Below are 24,963 nucleotides of genomic sequence, written 5' to 3'. Positions count from 1 at the left end.
TATGTTGGAACATGGTGTTAGTAATAACTAGTCCATGTCCTGAGCAGAAATCCAACAGGTATTTGCTATTATTATTAGCTTTGCTCTTTTCTCCAAATTGTCCAAAATATTTTTGTATGTCTGACAATCATTTCCTATTCTGCTATTCAGATCTCCAACAAGGACCAATGTTTCCTTTTTCATTGTGTCCTTTAGAAAATTTCCTTTTTCTAAAGCATCAAAAAATTCCTCCACTTCTACCTTAGTAGAACCTTCTGAATGTTCCGTCTCCCTTCCCTTTATGCATAACATTATACATATCCGCAAGGAGATGTGTTTTGCATTGTAGGAGATACTGAGATAGAAGTGTTGGTAGCTTGCTCCACCTTTGCAAATAGTTGCTCGGTGTTGTACCACTTTACCCCGGTCCTGAAGATACTTTCAGGCGCAAACTTTGTTTGCACACACACTTGGATAAAGGATTAAACTAAATTTATTATAGTCTGACCAAGTGAAAAATAAACTTTCTATTCAGGCCTCCATGGAGTCAAAAGACTCTTGCAAGAGGATGATTATGCTGCAAGAAATTCATTATTATTACTACCTCTTCACATGTGCTTACCAATACTGTGCTTAGTGTATTGTCAAAAGATTTCAATTTTACTTTTTCACCAATTAATAAAGAAAACTCTGACAAGCAGAGAGATGTTAGTTATTATACCTCATTATAATAATTTGATATTAGCCTCATCTAGATTCTTATGCACAAATGTTACCTGGGCTTCTTGGGGATGAAGAAGTGGAGAAGATCCAGAGGTGAGTGACAATGGCGACAGATTGATGGAATGTTTTTATATATGAATAAACTAAAGATTGGTGGTTTACAGAAATTAGTTGGTAGGTAGAAAAAGGCAATAAAGTTTTCAGTACATGAGCAGTGGAAGAAGACCTAGGGATCATCTCTGGAAATTGAATAAGAGTGTGGTTAGCAAGGGTATGAGAACTGGAATCTTTGCTTGGAGAGTGATGATTTAGCAAAATAGGTTGATAAACTCATTTGTGAGGTGCTGTGTTATTGAACGAGTGCAAAGGGATGTATGACAGGTATTGCATGAATGATAGTTACTGTTTAGTGAAATGCTTACTTGAACTCCAATGATAAATTTACAGACTTCATCAAGATGCTGCTGCAATAATAATAATAATAATAATAATTGAGCTAATCACCACAGATTATACAACTTTTCAAATAGTTATTCAGCTAATTTAGAAAGTTTCATGTAATAAGTTGCCCTCACATTTATTAATAACCTTTCTAGAATTCTGAATTTTATTGTAACACATTTTCTATCTTGCATTATGTGTTTATTAAAAACTAATCATATGAAAATAATTTATTTTTATGGCAGACAAGTAAAGGATTTCTGAGGACCATGCTGGTACACAGAAACTCTGCTGTGGATATTATTCCAGTAGATCTGGTTGTCAATACGTTAATCACAGTGGCATGGTACACAGCCACACAGAGGTATGTAAAATTTTTTTGTAATTTTCAGCTTGCATTAAAAGTAAAATATATGATCACATTTACAAAGTATAAATGTGCCAATAGTTTCATGTGATATGATAGTTGCTAACAGCAGTAATCTATAATGGAATAGATTACTGCTGTTAGCAACTATCATATTTAGTCTAACAGATGTCAACTTTGTTTCCCCCTGCCATCCTTTCCCCTTTACATTGATCCAAGAAAGTGATGGATGTTGTGTAAGCCAAAGCCATTCAAAATGCAACCCATCACACCTGTATAATTCTATTCTTACTCAAACATAGGCTATAAATCCACAAACTGTACTCCCTTCTCCTCACACAGCTCCGCTAGCATATCATTCATGATTCTGGCTCTCCATCTCAGCTTATCATTGTTGTATCTTGGCAACACACTGACAACTTTTCCCACTATACTGTTATCTATGATAGTGGTCTGAAAAGTTCTCAGCCTAACAATGAAAAAATGAATTTATAATTTCAAAATTATTTTTATTTTTCAACATAATCTTCCTTAAGACTAATACATTTATTCCAGCGATGCTCCAGCACCATTATCCTGTCCCTGTAGTGGTTCTCAGTAAGATCTGCAAAATACCTCTCTACAGCGGCAATCACCTCTTGATTCGCCAGCCTGGTTGGCCGAGTGGTTAGCGTATCTGCTCCAGCCAAAAGACTACAGGTTCGAATTCAACGCTGGGCACAGATGTTTGGGATTGTCTGTGAGAATACTAGTGGTGATAATTGGCGGTAGATGCTGTTGGTGTAGATGAGGGTAGTTGCAGTTGGCGGATTGGTGGAGACTGAGAGTTGTAGATAGCTGCCCTCCCTCGATGAATCTTTGGACTCCCTAGAGGTGTTACATAATAATAATAATAATCATCCAAGAAAAATGCTGACTAGTGAGTTTTAGTTTTGGGAAGAGATAGAAGTCAGAGGTAGCCAAAACACCTTTGTGGGCAGGTGCATTGTCCTGATGGAAGATGATTTCTTTTCTTCTGCAAACCAGATCTTTTCTCATGATTTTTTTCATCTTGTCTGGATTAATGATCGGAATAATATTCCCCGGTTATTGTTTTACTCTTCTCAAGACAATTAATAAACAAAATTATCTGCATCTAGATTTAGCATCCCAAATAGAATGACCTTTCCTGCTGATGAAACTGGCTTTGTCTTCTTTCTCACTGAACAACAGGTGCTATCCACTGTTTTGACTGCTGTTTGGATTCTGGTGTGTAATGGTGAATCCAAGTCTCATCCACAGTAATAAATCAACGCACACAATCAGTTTTATTCTTGTTGAAACATTCCAAGCACTGTTCAGAGATTTTCATGCAAGTGCTTTTGATCTGCTGTGAGCAAGCATGGCACCCATCTTGTGCAAAGTGTTTTCATTTGCAATATTTCATGCGAAATATATCCTACTCGTTTTCAAATGCCTATAGTCTCAGCAATTTCATGCACTTTGACTTGCGGGTCATCTAATATTATATCGTGCACTTGATCAATGATTTCTGGTGTTGTTACACTTTTTGGATGTCCTTCACGTGGATCATCTTCAAGGCTGGTAAAGCCACATTTAAACTCGGCAGCCCATTTCTTAATAGTCAAAAATGAAGAAGAAGAGTGCCCGTAAACTTTTATGAACTTTGAATGAATTTCTTTTGGTGCTTAACCTTCTTTTACAAAGAATTTTATAACCACAAGATACTCAATTTTATTAATTTCAAGGGATACAGACAACATTTTTGCTTCAGACAGCTGTATAAAACAAACTACTTGATAGAATGACTTGTAATTTCACATGGATATTTATGACAGATGTACCAACTTGGAAAAAAAATCTCTTGCTGATAGTGTTGCCATCTATGGTCGATGCTGAGAACTTTTCAGACTACCCTCATATTACTCTTCTCAGTAATCTCCTGATATACTCCCTTACATTCTCCTTATGTCAAATTAAGTCATTTGTCCTCACAACCACCACTCATTCCTCGTTCATTTTCTCCTCATGTCCAAAGCCTGAATTATCTTGCTCATTCATGCACTTTGAGTCGCTAGTCATCCAATACCATATCGTGCACTTGATCAATGATTTCTGGTGTTGTTACACTTTTTGGATGTCCTTCAAGTGGATCATCCTCAAGGCTGGTAAAGCCACATTTAAACTCGGAAACCCATTTCTTAATAGTCAAAAATGAAGAAGAAGAGTGCCTGTAAACTTTTACGGGCTTGGATGGTATACCAGCTCATGTCGTACGTGAAGCGGCTAAAGAATTGTCAGTGCCCTTGACCATTTTGTTTAATTTGAGTCTCGGGTCTGGGTTAGTTCGAGGGGGTGGAAAGAGGGGAAAATAATTCCACTGCATAAAAGAGGTTCCAAGACTGCTGTTGTAAATTACCGACCGATTAGCATATCAGGAATCATTGTCAAGGTCTTGGAGAAATTAGTCAAGAAAAAAAATACGGGATTGGATAGATGAAAATGGGATACGGTATGGGGGACAACATGGTTTTGTGAATGGTAGATCATGCCTCAGTAACTTGCTCATGTTTTATAACACAGTGACGGCTGAACTGGATAAGGGTAATGGGTTTACAGTGATTCTACTGGACCTTGCTAAGGCCTATGACAGGATACCACATGGAATTCTAATCAGTGAACTGCAGCATATGGGGATGGATATAGGGTTGGTGAGATGGATAAGAGGGTGGTTGATGGAGAGATATCAGAGAGTGGTTTATTCAGGAGTAGAGTCCAAAAGACAGCTTGTGACTAGTGGTGTGCAGCAGGGTTCTGTTCTTGGACCACTACTCTTCAATCTGTTCATTAACGATATAGGAAAGGATCTGAGAGGAAGTGTTCATTTGTTTGCTGATGATGCAAAGTTGGGTAGAGCAGTAGTGAGTGCACAGGATGTCAAAATTTTGCAAGATGATTTGGATAGTTTGGAGGACTGTGCTAAGGAAAATGGATGTCGATTTAATGTGGAAAAGTGTAAGGTTATGCATTTTAGGGTGAAAAGATTAGCAGCAGTATATTACATTGTTGGAACCATACTCCAGGAGATTGATGAGGACAGGGATTTGGGAGTGTTGGTGGATAGGGAGTTGAAGTTTAGGGGGCACATTGCAAAAGTGGCTAAATCAGCTCATCAAATCACTTGGTTGCTGAAAAATACTTTAACAAGCAGAGACAAACAAGTCATTGTTCCTCTGTATCGAGCCTTGATAAGACCCCATTTAGACTACTGTGCCCAGATATGTGCGCCAGGGTTTCTTCTTGATGGGGAGGAGGTAGAGAGGATCCAGAGGCGAGTGACCGAGATGATAGCAGGTCTATGGAATGAACCTTATGAGAACAGGTTGAAGATTTGTGGGTTGCAAAAATTGGTTGATAGGTGGAAAAGGGGTGATATGATTGAGACATTCAAATTACTGAAGGGTTCCTATAAGATTAATTCAGAAGATATTTTTGAGAATAGGACTGGTGGTTGGAGGACTACGGGCCATACATGGAAGCTGGGCAAGAATGTGGTTAGCAAAGGTGTTAGAGCTAGGTTTTTTACTTGGAGAGTGGTGAATGAGTAGAATAAGCTGCTAGAGTCTGTTGTGGGTGCTATGACTGTGAATGAGTTCAAGGCGAGGTATGATATATATACTGTGTGACTCGAATAGTTGTTCTTGACATGACATTAGGGCCTCCCTCGATGAGTCTGTTGACTTCTTGGATTTGTCCGAAATAATAATAATTCTTCCTCCTGGATAGCTGATCTTATGGACTCTCTCATTAACTAATGTGGTTAAATATAAATTATCTAATATAGACAAAAAAGCTTCACTACTATCTTTGAATCATATTCCATACATAACACATCAAAACAGCATATTAATGTAATGTTAGTTGATGGAGTGACATGGTATTGTGGCCACCAGGATCCAGATTTGTATTATTATTATTATTATTATTACAGGTATCTCCATGGAGTCAGTAGACTCATCGCGGGAGACCCAAACTATCAAAACAATATCTATCATATCTCTTCTTGCATTCATTTACAGATGAACTCACAACTGAGTCAGGCAATGCATTCCACTCATTCACCACCCTCCAGATGAAAAACCTCGTTCTCACACCCTCGTTAACCACACTTTTCATTAGTTTCCAGGGATGACCTCTTGTTCTTCCATCACTATTACACATCGGAAACATTTCTCCTGCATCAATCTTATGCTTAAGGGTTTGCAAGCTATTACCAAAGTAGCACCAAAGAAAGATATTTTTCGTGGTTATCCTTCCGCTACTACAATAATAATAATAATAGCAACAATAAACAATAATATTGGAGGGGACCCTGAATGAAGCTTTTACCCCCCCCCCCCAACACACACACCCCAGATAACTTTGCACAGTAATGAATGCTGATGGTTGAGAATAGATCGCGTGATCTTCAAGATGATCTTACTTTTAGAAAAAATATGAATATTCTTCAAATCAATTTGCATTTTATGATACAGACTATTCCATACTGACTTTCTGCTTATCCACAATGATTACTTGTTATGCTTGGAGAAAGATTTGGTGTAAGAATAAAATCAACTGAAAATACTTACACAGCAATTTTTATTTCAGGCCAAACAGCACCAAAATATATCACTGTACATCAGGTGCTTTAAACAGAATAACATGGGATGATATTGAAAGGATGACACAACCACTTGTAATAAGACATCCCAGTATACAGGCACTACGCTATCCTGGTGGAAGCTTCAAATCAAACAGATTCTTGAATGAAGTTTCTGTTCATCTTGAGCACAATTTACCTGCCTATCTTCTAGACTTCTTGGCTTGGATTGTGGGTTACAAAACTGAGTAAGTATTTTTTAAAACATCTGCCACTAATTTAGTTTCTTGTCGTTTTATTCCTATTTCAATGTATATTTGATGAAACTAGCTTCTTTACCTTATTTATATAATTGTGAAATAACATGAATGAAAACAGAAATCTATAAATGGATAATATACAGAAAAATGTAAATCTAATCATCATAGAAAGCATACATGAGATTATAAAAGATAAAAAGATTAAAAATAAAATCCTTGCAGAGAATTAAAAAAAAATATGTTGGAAAAAAGAAGAAATCTAATTGGAGAAGGAAAAAGGAAAATAATAGAACTAACAGAAATAAATAAAACAATCAGAAAAAAGATTAAAGAAGATAAAAAGAAAAGAAAACAAAGTTTGTACGTGAAGTAACTGCACAATGCATGTAAACTTTGTTTGCTTACACTTGGACAAAGGATGAAACCAGGCAACTGAAAAAAATTCCTGTGCAGTAAAATAAATCTAGAAAATATAGCCAAAGTTTTTAACCAATATAATTTCTTGGCATCTTTAATTCATATAAAATTTGATATAAATGTGATTCAACGAATTTAACAAGTATATTTATTGGCAGTGAATAGTCCTACTGGTATAGTCAACTGGTTTGGTTCTCAAACAGGTTCAAGAAATCAACTTAATAGGTAAGTCAACCTTTTTTTCAAAACAACGGCGATACGCTAGGCCTACTGCCATCAGCATCGCCATTGTTTCATTGCATCAGCTACTGCATTAGAAATTGTCTATTATTACAATACTGTGGAAAAGGAAAGTCATGTCCTGCTCCACAGAACAAAACGTGGGTCCAACCACAGATGCACCGTATGAGGAACTTAACTTCAAGCAGCTCCTGGCAATTTTCAAGCATACAGGAAATCTGCTTCACACAAAATGGCCAGGTAAGGTAGTAGCTCACGAAATACAAGAAGTTGATACAGACGAAGCTCAACTTTTAGAACTACTTCAAGACAGCGCTACTGAAAAAGCAACAACTGAAGATCATTCCCTTACTGACCACACTGATTATCAGGAGGTTCGCGCACGCAAAAAGCACAAAACTGCAACCTCCGATCCACCAAATGTGGATGTAATGGAAGAAGATGTCTCTGCCTCAGACTCTCCTACCTCCTCAAAGGAAAAGATCCCCCCGATTATTCTGCATGAAAAGAATAAATGGATGTCACTAAGGAATACAATGAACAACTTAAAGATCTCTTACCACAATGCAAAGAATGTCACAGACGGTGTTAAAATTCACCCCAAGACTGTGATGGACTATCGTCGTTTAACATCCGAATTAAATACCAGAGGAATTCAGTATCATACATTCTCACTTGGTTCTGAAAAAAATCTCAAGGTAGTGATCAGAGGTGTACCTGAGGATGTCTCCACAGACAAAATCACTACAGATCTGCACCTGAATGATTTACTACCAATAAAGGTCAGCAGAATGATCAGCAGGGACAAGACTCCAATACCACTAGTGTTAATTGAGATCAGTCAAACCTACAAACACATATATGACTTGACGACCATCTGTGGATTGAAAATCTCGGTAGAACCGTTAAGGAAGAGAGCTTCTACTGGGCAATGCCTAATAGATGTCAAAAGTTTGGGCATGCCCAGAAAATGTGTAGGGCCGAATTCAAATGCCTGAAGTGTGGGGTTGGTCACCCGACCAACACATGCTCTAAGCCAAAATCTACCCTGGCCAAATATGCCAACTGTGCCTGTCCTCATACTGCCAACTACAGAGGATGTTTGCATAATCCACGTAATAGGAAATCTGAAGAAGGAACATTCTCCTCTTCTATTATCTCACCTACATCAGCAGCTACTTCACAGCCTCCTAAAGTTCAGAATAAAGACTCAGAAGCCCATCTGCTAAAAACTGAGGCTCCCCCCAAAACAACTCAAAAACAGCAGTGTAGGACATATGCAGATGTAACCCGCCCTAAACAGACATCCCTAGAACAGTCAGCATCACTCCCAAATTTGACAGCTATCATTACCGCATCCCTGGCAAATATGCTACTAGATTTTAGCAGATCTAATCCTTCACAAAGTTCTACTAACAGATTTCTAAAAGACACCCAAGTCATCATTTCAGCGCTCACTAATGAACGGTAAAAAATTAAAACCAGAATCCCTAGAGATAATAGCCTGGAATGCAAACGGCTTGAGAAATAAGATCCTAGAACTTCAAAATTTTGTCCACAGACATCAGCCAGATGTCCTTTTACTAAATGAAACGGATCTAAGACCTGCAGACAATCCCAAAATTTATGGATATCGATCATACAGAACTGACAGATCAACCCACAGAGGTGGAGGCACGGCAATTTTCATCAAGAATTTTATCTCTCATCACTCCACAAACATCCCTCCTACCTCTAATCTTGAGGCCACTGGCATTGAGATTCTCATGAGTTCAGCAGGCAATTTAAAAATTTTTGCAGCATACCATCCCCAGCATACCACAAAAATCATTATTATTTTCGGATTTGAATGCCTTATTTGATACTGGAGAGCCTACCATTGTGGCAGGTGATTTAAATGCCAAGCATTCTACCTGGAATAGCCATTCCACCAACAAAAATGGACAGATACTACAGAACTATGCTGATTTCAACAACCTTCATGTAATAGGTCCTGCTGATCCCACCCATCACAACACTTATGGTAGGGTTGATGTATTGGACATAGCCATACTCCAATACAATTTAATGACAATCAATGATTTATCATCAGATCATAACCCAATACGGTTAAAATTAGGAAATCTTGAAATATTATCCCCCCCCCCCCTCACTCATTTATTCCTTGGGAAAGGCTCTCCAAGGTGCTTCCAAAATATATTGGTCCTGTTCCCATCATTAAATCAAAAGAGGAAATTGAAACAGCTGTCAAAAATCTAACAGAGCAGATTAAAGCAGCCTGTGCAGCAGTTACTACCCCTGCAACTACCCAAAAATCCAACCACTTACCTGAAGATATTATGAATCTGATTAGGGAACATGGCTAGAAAAAGATACCACAACACCAGGGCACCACAAGACAAGCGGATCTTAAACAGGTTCAATTCTGCAGTGAGAGATGCACTCGCAGCTCATAGAACTCAACTCTGGGAAGAAAATCTGACCTCCATCTCCACTGACAATCACTCTGTATGGAATCTTATCTGAAAGATTAAAAACAGAAATAAACCTCTTCCCCCTCTTCAAACAGATTCAGGTCTCATCCACACTGATGCTGATAAAGCTGAGGCAATAGCAAATCATCTTGAAAAACAATGCAAACCCGCATATGACCACCTTGATATTAGTCATATCTATAAGATCCACCGTAACGTCAGATATTCGCTCAATTCAGGTCTCACACATTCTACTCAAATTGCACCCACCTCACCTGCTGAAATATATGCTATTATTCAGAAATTCAAGAATAAAAAGGCTCCTGGACCTGATGGTATCTCCAACAAAGTTATAAAACTTCTACCTCGTAAAGCTATTGTTCATTTAGCAAATATAATCAACTCCATCCTTCACTACAAATATTTCCCTTCCTACTGGAAATTGGCATACATAATACCAATTCATAAACCTGGAAAAGATCCCACTTTGCCTCAAAATTACAGACCAATCAGTCTCATCTCTAATCTCGGAAAAATTGCCGAGAAGGTAATTCTTACTAGGCTTCAAGATTCAGTACTCCAATTAAACATCCTGCCTGAGGAGCAGTTTGGCTTCCGACAGTCGCATAGCACCACACAACAAATTCACAAGTTTTAACTGGCGTCAATGCACTGGGGCTGTTTTCCTAGACTTAGCCAGTGCATTTGACAAGGTTTGGCATTATGGTTTGCTATATAAACTAATATCATCCGGTGTACCAATCGGAATCATTCAACTCATCAAGGCATACCTCTACAATAGGCGCATGCAAGTGAGATTAAGTGGAGCAGTCTCTACACAGAAACACATCTTGGCTGGAGTTCCACAAGGGTCCTTACTAGCACCAATCCTATTTTCCTTATACTTGCATGATATACCACACAACCCATTATCTTCAATTAAAGCTCTTTACGCTGATGACACAGCGATATTGGCCAGATCATTAAAGCCTCACCTAGCCATCAAGAAATTGCAAGAAAACTGCAAATTGAACAATATTTTGCCAAATGGAGACTCCTGGTGAATCCTCTGAAGAGCGTAGCCGTCCTATTCTCTAGAAGGTCAGTGCTTCCTAAAGAAGATATTCTCCTATTTAACACAAAAATTCAGTGGAAAACAGAGATCAAGTATCTTGGTGTAGTACTGCACAGAAAACCGACTTTCAACTCCCATATCAAGACTCTCTGTGCAAACACATCAAAAACCATAGCTCAGCTCTACCCGTTAATTAACAGAAACAGCAAACTGAGCACCAGAATCAAACTTCTCATATACAATACAAACTGATGGTTCGTCCAATACTCACCTATGCCTCACCGGCCTGGAGCTATACTTCAAACTCGGATATTATCAAATTACAACGTATTCAGAACAAGTGTCTTAGAATGATCCTGGGCGCTCCATGGTTCATCCGAACTGTCCAACTGCACCGGGACATGGAGATCCCCTATATTTATACTTTCATGCAGACTATAGCAACCAAATTCTTCTCAAAAGCAACTGTGCACCCTAACAGACTGATCCAACTGGCTGCTGACTATGATGCAATGGACTATTCTAAGCACAAAAGACCTAAAGCCATCCTCAACCCCAACACTGAGGATTAATCTCCTAGCCCACTCAGGGCGAGCAATTAGCTCATAAACTCTCTCAACTCACAGTCTCTATTAAGATAGCCAGGAATATGAAAAGCTTTTGCTTCACCCGTTAAGCCAGTAATATTAATAGTTAATACCTTGGTATCTTGGAAGAAAAAGTCCTTTTTAGGACTTCCAGGGTAACAAATGGCAATGCTGTAGCCAATAAAGTTTTAACTGAGGCTCAGTTATTGCCGTTACCTAGCCATGACTAGAGCTTTTTAGCTCAGTAACACCCATCCACACAGATTTTCTTCATTCAGATGACGGGATAAAGAGTCAAGGACTCAGTCCATTGCCCAGTTCTTTTAAGAACTTTAAGAACCTTGGTATCTCTTCTGCATCTGGCTTCTCTTTGACGTCAGTTATATTACTGAGTGGAACCACTGCTGTGTTTCCTTCAGGAGTGATTCAGATTAGTTGTAATGAGTTTAGTAGCATTCCTTTAGGGTCACTCAGTGAGATTCAGAATGATCCTATAGATCACTCAGAGGTTTTCGAGAGGTATCCCCCCCCTCTCCATACACACACACTTAAACATACCTGAATAAAGGTCAAAACTGGTCAGGGTAGTGGCCCTTCCCATAATGCATAGCATTATACATGTCTGTAAGGATGTATGCCTTGCATTATGGGATACTAAGGCAATCGATGTGAAGTCATTAGCATACAAGTAGCCTAGTCATGAAGTTACTTCACATGCAAACTTTGTTTGCTTATGCTTGGATAAAGGATGAAACCAAGAATATATAATTTTTTGGCATCTTTCATTTATAGGGTTATACTTAAATTATGAAAAAACTAAAATAATGTCAAATATCGAAGGAAACATGACAACAGAACAAATAACAATAACAAAATAGTGCAAGTATAAGAATATGGTAGAACCTTTACATTAGGAGAAAGAAGCATTTGTAAAGAAATAAAAAGGAGAATTCAGTTATGCTGGATGATCTTAGGCAACTGAAAAAAATTCCTGTGCAGTAAAATAAATGTAGAAAACAAAGCCAAAGTATTTAACCAATGCATCATCCCAATTATGACATTATAGACCAGAGATGGCCAATAACCAAACAAAAATGGACAGAATGACGAAAACTGAGTACAAACTTTGTTTCAAAAATGAAGAGATCCATGCTAAACATCAAACAGCAAGACAAAATAAGGAATGAAGACTTAAGAAAAGAAACAAAAATGTTTGGCATAGAAGAAGAGGTTCTAAAATTAAAATGGAGATGGGCAGGATATATTGCACAGAAACATTGATAGATGGAAAAAGACAGTCATCCAGTTGCATGTATATGAAGGAAGACAAATGTCTGGATGACCTAGTGGGGATTGGCATTGGGAAGCCTTCAACAGAGAAAGATGGAGGCAAATGGTGGGGACTATAACTATAAATGGTTATAAAAAAGCCTTCAACAGAGAAAGATGGAGGCAAATGGGTGGGTACTATAACTATAAATGGTTATAAAAGAAGTCTAGTGGAAAAAGAAAAAAGAGCTTTATTTACCTTGGATTTTGTACAAGTTGGTTTATGAAATTATTAATGACGATAATAAGATAATCATAATTCATAATTATTAATTAAAAATATGGCCACATCTAGATTACTGTTATGGATATGGTTGCTCAGATTCCTTGTGAGATGAGGAGGTGGTGGCAGCGGAGAGTATTCAGAGGCAACTGACTAAAATTGTGATAAGTCTTCAGAATGCTCCCTATGAGGACAGAAGAACAGATTAAAGCCTCTCTGGTTATATTGCTAATTGATAGGCAGAAAAGAGGGTATATAATAGAAATATATATTAAACAAGGTTTATAGAATTGACACAGAGGACTTCTCTATAGTGAAGTGAATGAACAAGGGTCCTGAAAATTGTTAAAGAGTATGGTTAACAATAGTGTGAAGATAAAATCTTTTACTTGGAGGGTAATGAATGAGTGCAGTGGGTTGTCAGAGGTGGTTGTGAGTGCATCATTAGTAAATAATTTTAAGGAGCAGTATAGTTATTGTGTGAATTATGGTTAGTAATTGTCCAACAGTAAGTCTTTGACTCTTTGGGGATGTCTGAGTAAATAATATTTATTATTATTATCTGATCCTCTGTATTGACTGCTGACTCATTCAGGAAGATTTATTCTGATCCTGAACACAATTATCAAGACCTACATTGAAATAATTCAGAGATTCCTTTTTTCGATTTCTACCATCAGTTAGCTGGATTTCTCTATCCCCACTAAGTAAAAAAAAAAAAAAAAATGTGTATGTGTGCATCTATCTGTATATAAATAAATGTACAGTTTTAGCCAGGAACACTGTGATAGTAAATACTAGTCCTATGTCCTGAAAAAATCCAGCAGGTATGTATAAAATTGTTCTTGCTTTGCTCTTTTCTCAAATTTTCCCCAAACATTTCTAAATGTCTAGGATTCATTTCCTACTCTACTGTCTAAACCAGACTAGATAGTGACTCTTCCCAGTTTTGTTATAATCTTGTGTGTTGGTTGTAGGAGGCATGGCAGGGTCATGCTGTATTCTGTTTATTTTATGAGAATTGTGGCTATTGGCTAAAGAGGCATTATGAAGTTCCAGAGCTGTGTCATTTGAACAAATAGCCCTGACTCTGTGTGTTTTGAGGATGCCATACCGTTCAGATGGGTGGTGGTGCAATAGCTTATGAGAGTACATGTTCATATATGTGGGGTTCTTATAAAGAGAATGATAATAGACCATATGGTAGTCATGTCACTAGAGTGCCTAGGAAAGGGAAACAGTTGTTAGTTTCTTTTTCTATGGTGAAGTGCATTTTTGGATGTTATTAATTTAAATGTACTAAAGACGTATCTGTTACTGTATCTAGGCCATGACAGATAGCAGAAACATCTACATAGCATAGTGAATTAGATTTATGTGTAGCTGTGGTGAGTGTTTAGTTCTCCAGAAAAACCATGTAGAAATTAGCAAGTGTGTGGGGGCAATCTTGTAGTACCATCTACAAGATGGTACTACAAGATTCTGAATAATTCATAAATATCACAGGAGAAATGTAATAAGATCAAGCTTCTCTGATAAAGGTACACTGGTGAACAATGAAGGGATGTCAAAACTGGCCATGATGTCTAAATCTTTTAGGCTAACATTTTCAGTTATGGTTTTGAAATTGTGAATTTATTGTTGCATTAACTTATGCAAGACACTATCAACATCTCAGTCAAGGACATAATTTTGCCATTACTCCCAAGAAAATACCTGTATTAGAAATTATGATTAGTATGGAATGGTATTTAATCTTTTCCACAGTGGCCTACTGTAATTATTTAGATTGTTATTTTATTTATTATTATTACGTGACATCTCCAAGGAGTCCAAAGACTCGTCGAGGAAGGGCACCTACTCTACATCTCTCCGTCTCCACCAAATCCAGCAAACTGCATCATCATCTACATCAACACCATCTACTTCCCATTACCACCACTAGCATTTTCACAGACAATTATAAACATCCATGCCTACAGTAGGATCTGAGCACCCACAGCCTTTTGGTTGGATACACTAAAGTTTTAAGGGTGGTGCACCTAAAATTTTCCTTAAAGTCCTTGAAGCTGTCCAGAGGGGAGCAGTTAGGTTCATTAATGATTCCTCTCTTACAGATTCACTTCACCCTCTATCTCACAGATGCAGTGTTTCAGCACAGTATGTATTCTACAGGTACTTCCATGGTCACTTCCCCAGTGAATTAGCAACTATCATTCCTTCACTTTCAGTTACACCTGTTAATACAAGAGCAGCAGCTACCCAGCATCCTTTTACTGTGCAACTGCAAGCACACCAAACATGCTTCTCCTCTTCCTCTTTTATTCTGTCGACTTGTGTCCTCTGGAATGGCCTTCCTCATGAAATATCCCAAACAATTACAACTTTCAGCTATTCAAAAAACATCAATAAATTTCTATCTCGGTCCTCATTTGCCTCGTTCATACATGGGGACTGATGTGCTTATAGGTCTCCTGACTCCTTGTGTATGGAATCAATATATAAAAAAAATTTAATAAAAAAAACCCAACATCCTTTTCAGCATTGTAACAATCCTCTTGGTTACCTTCACTACCTTATAATATGTTTCCTAAAATTTAACATTCTAGTGACTATCATTAGTGATGATGGTCAGCAGTAGTTGGCGTTGATATAGATGATGATGGTAGTTGCAGTTTACTGTAGTTAGTGGATTGAGTGGTGGAAATGGAGAGTTACAGAGTAGATGCCCTCCCTCGATGAGTCTTTGAACTCCTTGGAGGTGTCACATAATAATAATAATTGCCCTGCAATCCTTCTAGTATACTTCCACCCAATCTCCCATTGGTGGATCTTAAATTTCAGGAACTTACATTTAGTTACATTCATTCATCTGTTCAGATTTCAGCAAAGTTTTATATCCATTCTCAGTTGCAGTTAGAAAGGTTCAAGGTTATGCAAGCATATAACTTGCTATTTCAGTAAGTTATATTCTTACTGAAATAGTAAGCATATAACTATATGGTTATTATTATTATTATATGCAGACAAACTAATATCTTGGGGAATGCTTACTTTAATTAGAATAAAATAATATACATATTATTATTATATATACCCAGTGTGTACATATTGTATATGTATACACTGGGAACTACAGCATGACTGCTTTGGTCACTATTAACCATAGCCCAATCTCTAGTGAGAGGAAAAACTAAATAAATAAAAAAACTAAATATTACTAAAAAAATTAGTAATAATTAAACACTTAATATCATATATCAGGGAAACTACATCAGTGGCTACTGGTTGGGATTTAGCTTCCTATAAAGCTTGTTATTTTTATAATCCTGTTTATGGTCTGAGGACCACTGTTTCAGTATCAATTCCTATTCTTTCTGGTTTCTGTTATATATTTGTAGGTTATTTATGCTTGGAAAATTATTGGAGTTCTTTTTCTAGATGTTTCATGGGTTGCAGACGAAGCATTCAAATCTACAGGACTTTGAAACCATCATTTTTGTTAAGACTGGATTGATGTATTAGCATCTCACAGGCTTTTTTGAATTTTGTCTCCATATCAGGTTTTGGTATGATGTAAGGATTTGGTGCCTTTCCAATAATTTTTATGGCATGTTTGAAGTGCATGGCAGTCAGAAAGGCTTGATTTTCCTTGAGGAAGGAATTTGATATGTTGTCATTAGTTTTCTTTTTCCTTCTAGGATTTACAACCTGTTTCACCTATATATAGGATAAGTTACATGTGTTTCAGATCTGGAACATGTTCAGATGGACAAGAGAAGGGAGAGAATCTTGAGAGGAGCTGAGTACATATTTTAATTTTGTAGGTGGTTGTTGAAATGTGGCCTTCATGTTGTATTGTATTTGGGATTGTTTTTATATTCCTCAAATATGAGGAGTGGCTACTGCCTTATAATTTTTTTTTTTTTTTAATTTATTGTGGGATGTATTTTTGTGAAGGATTCTTTGGATCATTTTCCTGGTGTAGCCATTTTTTATAAACATTTTGTTAAGTACTTCAAACTCAGTTTTCAGAGTCTGCTCATGTTAGAGCTGTAGTTTTGAGTGTGCTAATTGCTAATGACACCTAATTTTTAGGTGATGGTATGAGTCTTTGCATATGTATTGGTCTATATAAGTAAATGATAAACAGTCCCTTTATGGGAATATACGGCACCATCTTAGTCCCCCCCAAATTTTATCCAGGCTCCAGAACTGGCATAGCTGATGAATCAAGCCTGGGTCAGTATTCCTGACTGCAATCCGTGTGTGTCCATGAGCCAGTTTGCCTGCCTGCAAGATAAAAAACCCCCAGATAAATTAGTGGAAAAAACCCTACTGTCCACGCCCAAGATCAGATAACTTGGCTATGGCTGAGGAAGATTCTTAAGCTCTTCACATTGTTGACAGGAATCGAACCTAGGACATTTCTTCCCCAGGCATATGGTTGCGAAGTGCAAAGCCACTAGGCTAACCGTGCAGACGATTATTTTAATAACAAGGTGTTACACCATTTCTCGACTTGTATATGGGAAATATATGATTTCTGTATTACTTCATCCTTGGTATCTCTTCTTGGTCTGACTGCCACCTATTTATTTATTCTTATGGCAAAAGGAATACAGAACAGCTACAGGTCAATGTCCAATCTGGACAGGCAATCCAAGGCCTCATCTGTCACCTAATGGATGTCTTGTAGGCCACCACCGTGAAATTGGCACCTTGGGCAGTCATTCACAATATGAGTAATCGTCTGAGCCACAGGAGAACAATCACAATAACAGTGATCTGACAGCCTCCATTTATGTAGTAGGTAGCCACATCTGCCCTGGTTAGTTCTTATCCTGTTGAAAGATGACCAAATCTTCCTAGAAAGAGCAAAAGCAGGCTGCAGAGCACAAGGATCTTCTTCCAAGAAGTCATTTTTTGGAAGATTGTTGGACCAATATTCTCTCCACATGTCAGGTGTTGTGGCAGGGCAGCTGAAGAGAGTTCATCCATGGACCAGAAAGGCTTTCTAGATTTTAGGCGAAGACTAGGTGGATTTATGAAAGTCTGGTGGGGGGCAGGAGTGGGTTGCTCATTACTTTATTAAATTCTTTAATTGAGGCTTGTCTTCTCTGTATGTTTGGTGGAACAATGTTAAATAGGACAGGCAGTCAGAAGAGAGGGGTGCTTTTCAGTGTCCCACTAATTGTGCACATGGTAGAGTTTAGCTGGGTCTATAATGTTAGTGTGTGCACTTCTTTCCCAGACAGGGGCACAATATTCTGCTGCAGAGAATGCGAGGGCTAGTGCAGACGACCTTAGAACTTCTGCACTACAACCCCAGGTTGTTCCAGCAAGCTTCGAAATGATATCATTTTTAGTTTTAATTTTGTTGGATGGCGATGTGCCTTTTATAGGTTAGGCTTCTGTCCAGACTCACTCCAAGGTATTTCAGTTGAGGCTTGTGTTCTGCCATTTTTCCACAGAAAGAAAGGTTGAGGTATCGATTTGCCTCTGCATTGTTCAGGTAAAATACTGTGGACATAGTTTTTGTTGGATTTGGCTTCAAGTAACACTGCTTGAAGTACTCTCTTCTAGGATGTTCAGGTCTGTGTTCAAGGTTGATTCCAGGTTGGAAAAGGAGGTTGATTGATATAGGATCACTAGGTCATCAGCGTACATATGCTTGCTTGAGCTTTATTTATTTATTTATTCATATGGAGTTTCCTCCCTTTTCTCCCCCGTCTATTGGGGCGAGTTGAGCCCCCTCACGGGGGGGGGGGGGGTTAAGTATTTATGGCTGTAGATCCGTGTGTTCACAGGGCCGGTATGCCTGCTTGCAGGATGAAAAACCCCAGATAAACTTGGGGGAACCCTGCTGTCCATGCCCAAGACCGGCTAACTTGGCTATGGCTGAGGAAGATCCTTAAGCTCCTCACGTTGGCAACGGGAATCGAACCCAGGACACGGACACTCCTTCTCCAGGCATATGGTTACGAAGTGCATAGCCACTAGGCTAACCGCACGGACCTTGCTTGAGCTGGTATGTGGTAAGTAATACATGTAGATGTTAAAGAGTAAAGCAGATTACACAGAAACCTGTGGGAGACCGTTGTGAAGGAATCTGGGCCTGCTCTTTTTTCTGCCAATATGGACTCGGATCTATCTGTTGGAAAGAATGGATTCAAAAAGCTGGAAAGTTTTTTTGGCCTTATAATATTTCCTAGCTTTAGGAGGAGGCCCCTGATTCAGACTGTGTCATAAGCTGATGTTAGGTCAATGAAAGTGGCTCCGGATTTAAGTTTCTTCTGGAAGCCTGCTTCAATCTGCGATCTTGATGCAGGCTTCAATGTGTGTAATGTGCGTCAAGGCCAGGGCCTGGTCACAGCAACTTCTTCCCAGCCTGAAGCCAGCTTGTTCAATCGGGAATGCTCTTTCAATGAGTGGTAAAATTCTTTTAAGGAGAATTCTTTCAAAGAGCTTAAAGCTGGATCAAAGCAAGGAGATAGGTCACAGATTTTTTGACATCATTTGGATCTTTCCCTGGTTTGGGCATGGCAATTCTTTTGGCTTCCCACCACAGATTTGGTAGTTTTCCAGTCATTATAATTTTTGAGAAAAGGTGGCTAGCCATGTTTGGCTTTATTGACTGAGATGTTTTAGAAACTCCGGGAGGATACCATCCAATCCTGCAGCGTTGCCATTCTTGGTGAGTTTTAAGGCTACCTCTACCTCTTCCTGAGATACTGAGTGTGCAAGTTAAGGAAGCTCGAGACCCGTCTTCAGGATTTGTCTGATGGAAGACTGCACTAATTTTCCTGATAGAGCTAGGACATATCTTGGAGGTTTTCAATAAATAATTAGCCATTTGATCAGGAGTTATCTTTGTTGCTTGTGTGTTGTTGGTTCTGCCCCACCTAATTTTCTCAGAAGTGACCAGCTTTTCTGGCTAATGTGGTGAAATCGAGGATGGTTGAGATCCATCTTTCCTTTCTGTTTTTATCCAGCCTTGCTATGAGCTCCCTCCTTAGCAACAGTTGGATCTTCGGTCTCTTCATATTTGACTAAATGTTCCTCAGTTTCTCTACCCCAGCATGGGATGTATTGTTTTCTGTAGCCTCTAGGAATAGAGGCTTTGACTGCAGTTTTCATTAGTTTAACAAAATCTTGGATAGCAATTAGGGGTGGATGGAATTGCTCTAACGGTTTGCTGGATTTGCTTCTCAAATGCATTCCAGTTGGACCTGCAAAGGTTTCATCTAGTGATTGGTGTTCCATTGATGACTGGGATTGATGTGCTGTCACTATTAGTGTAGTACAATGCTGATTATTAGGGGAATCTGTTGAGGATGGTTGGTTGTTGGCAGAGGGTGGTCTTCAGAGTCTTTAGAGACTATGCACAGAACTGAGAGTGTAGATTCTGTTCCATCTGGCTGAGTGGAGAGTGTCTTCCTGCTTGGCATCGAATCAAATACCAATTATATGTATCCATCCAGTTAATTAGATTATTACCATCCTGGCTGTTAGAGGAATAGCCCCATATGGTGTGATGAGAGTTGAAGTTACCAACATAGACAGCAGGGTGAGGTGGTGGCCAGTCCATCTGATCAGGCCAGGATTGCGATGGTGGTTTGTAGAAATTGCATATGGTGGTATTTTGAACTTTAATACCTATGGAGTATTCTGCATCAGATACACATTGTGTTATGTCTTTGAGGCCAGGCCGGATGTAGGTTGCCAGGCCATGCTTGGGATGGCAGTTATAAGACACGAGAATTAGGCCTGGGATCTTTAGTCTATTGAAGGCTGTGTCAGGCACATGACACAGACACATAGAGAGCCAAGACATCAATTGCTTTGTCTTTGGCTATTTTGCCGATAACTTCGGCTTTGGATTTAGATAGTCCTTCTATGTTTAAGGAATATATCTTGTTTAGGGGACTGTAACTTATTTTTCGAAGCTTGCCCTCTGCCTAAACAAGCAACACGATCCTTGTTATTCCGGATGACGATCGAGTTGGCATGGGGCTTTTTAAGTTTTGTATTTATCATAGTTGCTGTAAGTGGTCCAGAAGGCTTGGTACCTTTGGATGACTTGTTTGAGACATTAGCTTCATGTTACTTCTGATTCATCTCTGGGGCTTCTTTTGTCTGAAGCACCAGCAATGTAGCACATGGTAACACTACTGGTGTGGGGTAATGGGAAGGCTGTCTCAATCCCCCCCCCCCCAATTGCCACTGATGATGTTTGATGTTCATCTTTGTGCTTGCTTGCTTCTCAGTGGCAGGATTTTGCCTGTCATTGAGTGGAGCCACTGCTCAGCTTTCTGTCCCATTAGAGTCATCTAGGTCAGGAATTATGAGTTTGGTAGTGATCCTTTGGGGTTGCTCAGTGAGAGTAGTTCTGTTTCGTGGTAGGGCGAGTCTATCACTGAGTGGAACCACTGCTGACTAATGAGTTACATGATCCTTTTGGTCACTCATTGATTGGGTAATCTGAGGGACTGCCCGAATTTTTAGAGAAAGCATGCACTTGAATAGTAATAATGTTTGAGTTTTTTTTTTTTCCTGAAGAGCAGAAAAGCTCTACTCAGTGGCAGATTTTTACTAGTTTTGAATATATTTCATTATTATTATTATTAAAAGCCTTAAATCGAGAGGGTGTTCTTTGGCTGACTCGGGTGTGTCAGGCTGCTTGGATATCTGGGTGAGCACCAAAGCAATGGCAGACAGGCATAATAATACTGGTCTTCAAGAAGGGAGACCAGAGAGAATGCAGTAACTATTATGGCCTCTCTCTGCTCAGCCTGCCTGGGAAAGTATATGCTAGGTGCTTGGAAAGAAGGTGCAGGAGCATAGTTGAGTCAAAGTTCCAGGAAGAACAATGTGGCTTTTGTCCTGGTAGAAGCACAACTGACCAAATCTTCACTTTGAGAAATCTTGGGAATATGCCAAGAATGTCTATACATGTTTTGTGGATTTGGAGAAGGCATATGACCAGGTTCTTCGGTCATATGCCTTCCACTCCACAGTTTGGAGTATGGAGTGGATGGCCAACTATTAGCTGCCATCAATTCCCTGTATGAATACCCGGAGTTTTGTGTCAGGGTAAACAGCACAAAGTCTGAACCTTTCACAGTCTCCATTGGCCTCAGCCAAGAATGTGTTCTGTCACCCCTACTTTTCATAATATTTATGGACTGGATTGATAGGCACAGCCGAGGCAGTGAGTGTATCAGAATTGGGATATGTAGCATTGGACATCTGCTTTTTGCAGGTGACCTAGTTCTGCTTAGCTCTTCCACAGATGACCTCCAGCGGACCCTGGATAGGTTTGTAGCTGTTTGTGCAGAAGGCCGGAATGAAGATCAGTGTGGCCAAAACTGAAACATTTGTGGTCTCAAGACAACCATCCCAGTGTGGAGTCCCACTGAGGCAGGTGGAGAAGTTTAAATTCCTTGGGTCCATATTTACGAATGATGGAAAGTGGGACGTAGAGCTAGATACTCGGATTTTCTCAGCAAGTGCAATATTGCGGGAGCTTGGCCATTTGGTAGTATTGAAGCAGGAGTTAAGCCAGAAGGCAAAACTGGCTGTCTTCAATACAGTCTATGTCCCCAACCTCACGTATGGTCATGAGAGTTGGGTAATGACTAAAAGAATACGGACACGAATCCAAGCTGCTGAAATGAGGTTCTTTCGAGGGGCTGCAGGGCTGACAAGACTCGGCAGAGTCAGAAGCTCTGCAATTCAGGAAACCTTCAATACTCAAATGTTGCTTCTCCGTGTTGAGAGATCACAGTAATGTTGGTATGGGCACCTGGTCAGAATGCCACAAGAAAGGCTCCCCCAGCAGGCGCTCTTTGCCAAGCCAGAGGGTGGGAGGCCAAGGACTCGCTGGATAGATTATATCCAAAACCTTGGGTGGACACGTTTGGGAGTCCCACCAGAACACCTGAGCTTGGTGGTGGAGGATTGTGACCAGTGGAAGTTCCTCTTGCAGCTGCTGCCCCCACAACCCAATTAGGAAAGGTGGGCCTTGAAGATGAATGTAAAAAAAAATATATTATTATTATTCAGGCCTCCATAGAGTCAAAAGACTCATCGTGGGAGGTCCTTCCTAGGAAACACAAAGTCTATCAAGACTCATCTTGGGAGGTCCCTCCTAGGAAACACACTCCATCATACCACTCCTTAAAATCATTGACCGCTCTCGCTCTCACCACTCTATCAGGCAATGCATTCCACGGTTCAACTACCCTCCATGCAAAGAAACCACTCCTCCAAGTCTCAATCATATCACCTCTCCTTCTACTATCCACCAAACTCTGCAGTCCACATTCCCTCAGCCAATCCTCATAACTAGCAAACTTCATGTGCGAACTTTGTTCATTTACACTTGGATAAAGGATTAAACAAGAATATATTTTCTTGACAACTTGAATTTAATTCATACACCAAGTAAAACAGAATGGATTCTACATAGGGATACCACAGAAAGTAAGCGGGGAGAATGAGAGGCTATCCCTGAAATTATGTTAAGGCGTGGTGTAGAAGGTAGTAAGGTGTAAATGTTTGTTACATAAAGAATGGTAGGTGAGTGGAATGTGTTGTGGATAGGATTGTGAACAGGTCTAATGCTTCGTGTAACAGATGTTACTCATTGAGTGAGACCTCCAATAATGAGTCTGTCAACTTCAAGGTTTGTTATAATATTAATATTATACTGATATTTGATATTTTATGAAATTTAGATGAAAAACAAAAACAAAAATGTATATATAGAAATCTAATGTATAAATTATTTGTAGAGTATTGTTTAAACAACGAGTGCATACTTTTAATTTACTTTCAGCTTTGTGCAAATGTGCAAGCGAATGCAAAGGGTTACCTGTATACTAGAATACTTTACAACTCGGGAATGGTTATTTCACTGCAGAAATCTTCTCTCACTGATGGAACACATGTCCCTAAAGGACAGAGAGGTATGTATGGTTTTTCAATATTTTGATATGAGACTTTGGAAAGAGTGCATTGTCTTATCATAGAATCATTTGTCAAGCCTCTTGAAGACAAATGTAATTTCTGATACATAAGTATGAAGCAAGGTGCAGCATTATAAGTAAGTGAGCCATACAAGGGAAACGTTTCACCATCCATCTTATACTATTTACGACATTTGGTTATTAATGCGAGGAAAGATTAGCAAAAAAAGTGTTCTCTGCCAACTTGGCAGGAAAACGACCCACAGGAAGACCAAGATATAGGTGGATTAATATGGTACAAAGTACCTTAGACGATAGAAATATAAAATCTGATAATGTTGGAGTCTTGACTAGTAACAGACTGATTTGGAGGAAAATTGTAGATAGGAAGTTAGTAATGATGTAAATTTTTCATGTAGTACTATCATATCCTGTACACCCCTTGAGGGTACATGCAGAAATTTGATGATGATGATTGTTATTAATGCTTGTTTTTTAAATTGGGGTTATAATTAATTGCTATACTAGATTCTTTATTACATTATTTATTGCCGGCTTGGTTGGCCAAGCAGTTAGCGTATCTGCTCTCCAGCCAAGAGGCTGCAGGTTCGAATCCCACCGTGGGCATGGATGTTTGTGATTGTCTGTGAAAATACTGGTGGTGTTGATCAGTGGTAGATGGCATTAGTGTAGATGATGGAGGTTGGTAGATTGGAGGAGACGATAAGTTGTAGGGCAGGTGCCCTCCCTCAATGAGTCTTTGGACTCCCTGGAGGTGTTACGTAATAATAATAATTACTATTTTCTGTGGTGGCTTCAAACATTTCTCTCCTAATAATAAAACATTTTAGCACATAAATATCTCTCAAGTTCAGGGGGGGGGGAAATACAATATGGTCTAAAGATAGTCATACAATAGATTAAGCTTTTCCAGAACTGTGATGTTAACAGTTTCAGAATGGCCCTAAGCATGAAGTAACTTCATTCTTATGCTTATGTTTGGGTATAGGATTAAAACAAGAATATAATTTATTGCCAAGCATAATAATAATAATATTTTTCAGGTCCTCTATTAAGTCATAAGACTCACTGTGGAAGATTCATCTTAAACAACACAGTTTATGATACATTCCTTAAACTTAATCACTATTCGTACTCTCATCACCCTATCAGGTAATGCTTTATTTCAATAATGAAATGCAGTGAGTTGGCATAATCAAAAGAAATATAAAA

General features: G+C 38.9%; 1 protein-coding gene across 1 annotated transcript in view; it reads left to right on the top strand.

Moving 5' to 3' along the window:
* Nucleotides 1–24,963, top strand: part of LOC150106147 (putative fatty acyl-CoA reductase CG5065) — a 212,891-nt gene that overhangs the window by 169,314 nt on the left and 18,614 nt on the right. Inside the window, exons 9-11 of the mRNA XM_090393891.1 lie at nucleotides 1,389–1,507; nucleotides 6,161–6,400; nucleotides 23,601–23,730. Coding sequence (XP_090250017.1) covers nucleotides 1,389–1,507; nucleotides 6,161–6,400; nucleotides 23,601–23,730 — 489 coding nt within the window. The remainder of the gene's footprint in view (nucleotides 1–1,388; nucleotides 1,508–6,160; nucleotides 6,401–23,600; nucleotides 23,731–24,963) is intronic.

This window comes from Typopeltis vanoorti, chromosome 6 (genome assembly GCF_054136105.1).
Source record: "Typopeltis vanoorti isolate ZY-2024b chromosome 6, IOZ_Tvanoo_1.0, whole genome shotgun sequence".
Lineage (NCBI taxonomy): Eukaryota > Metazoa > Arthropoda > Arachnida > Uropygi > Thelyphonidae > Typopeltis > Typopeltis vanoorti.
This window is presented reverse-complemented; position numbering and strand designations above follow the sequence as displayed.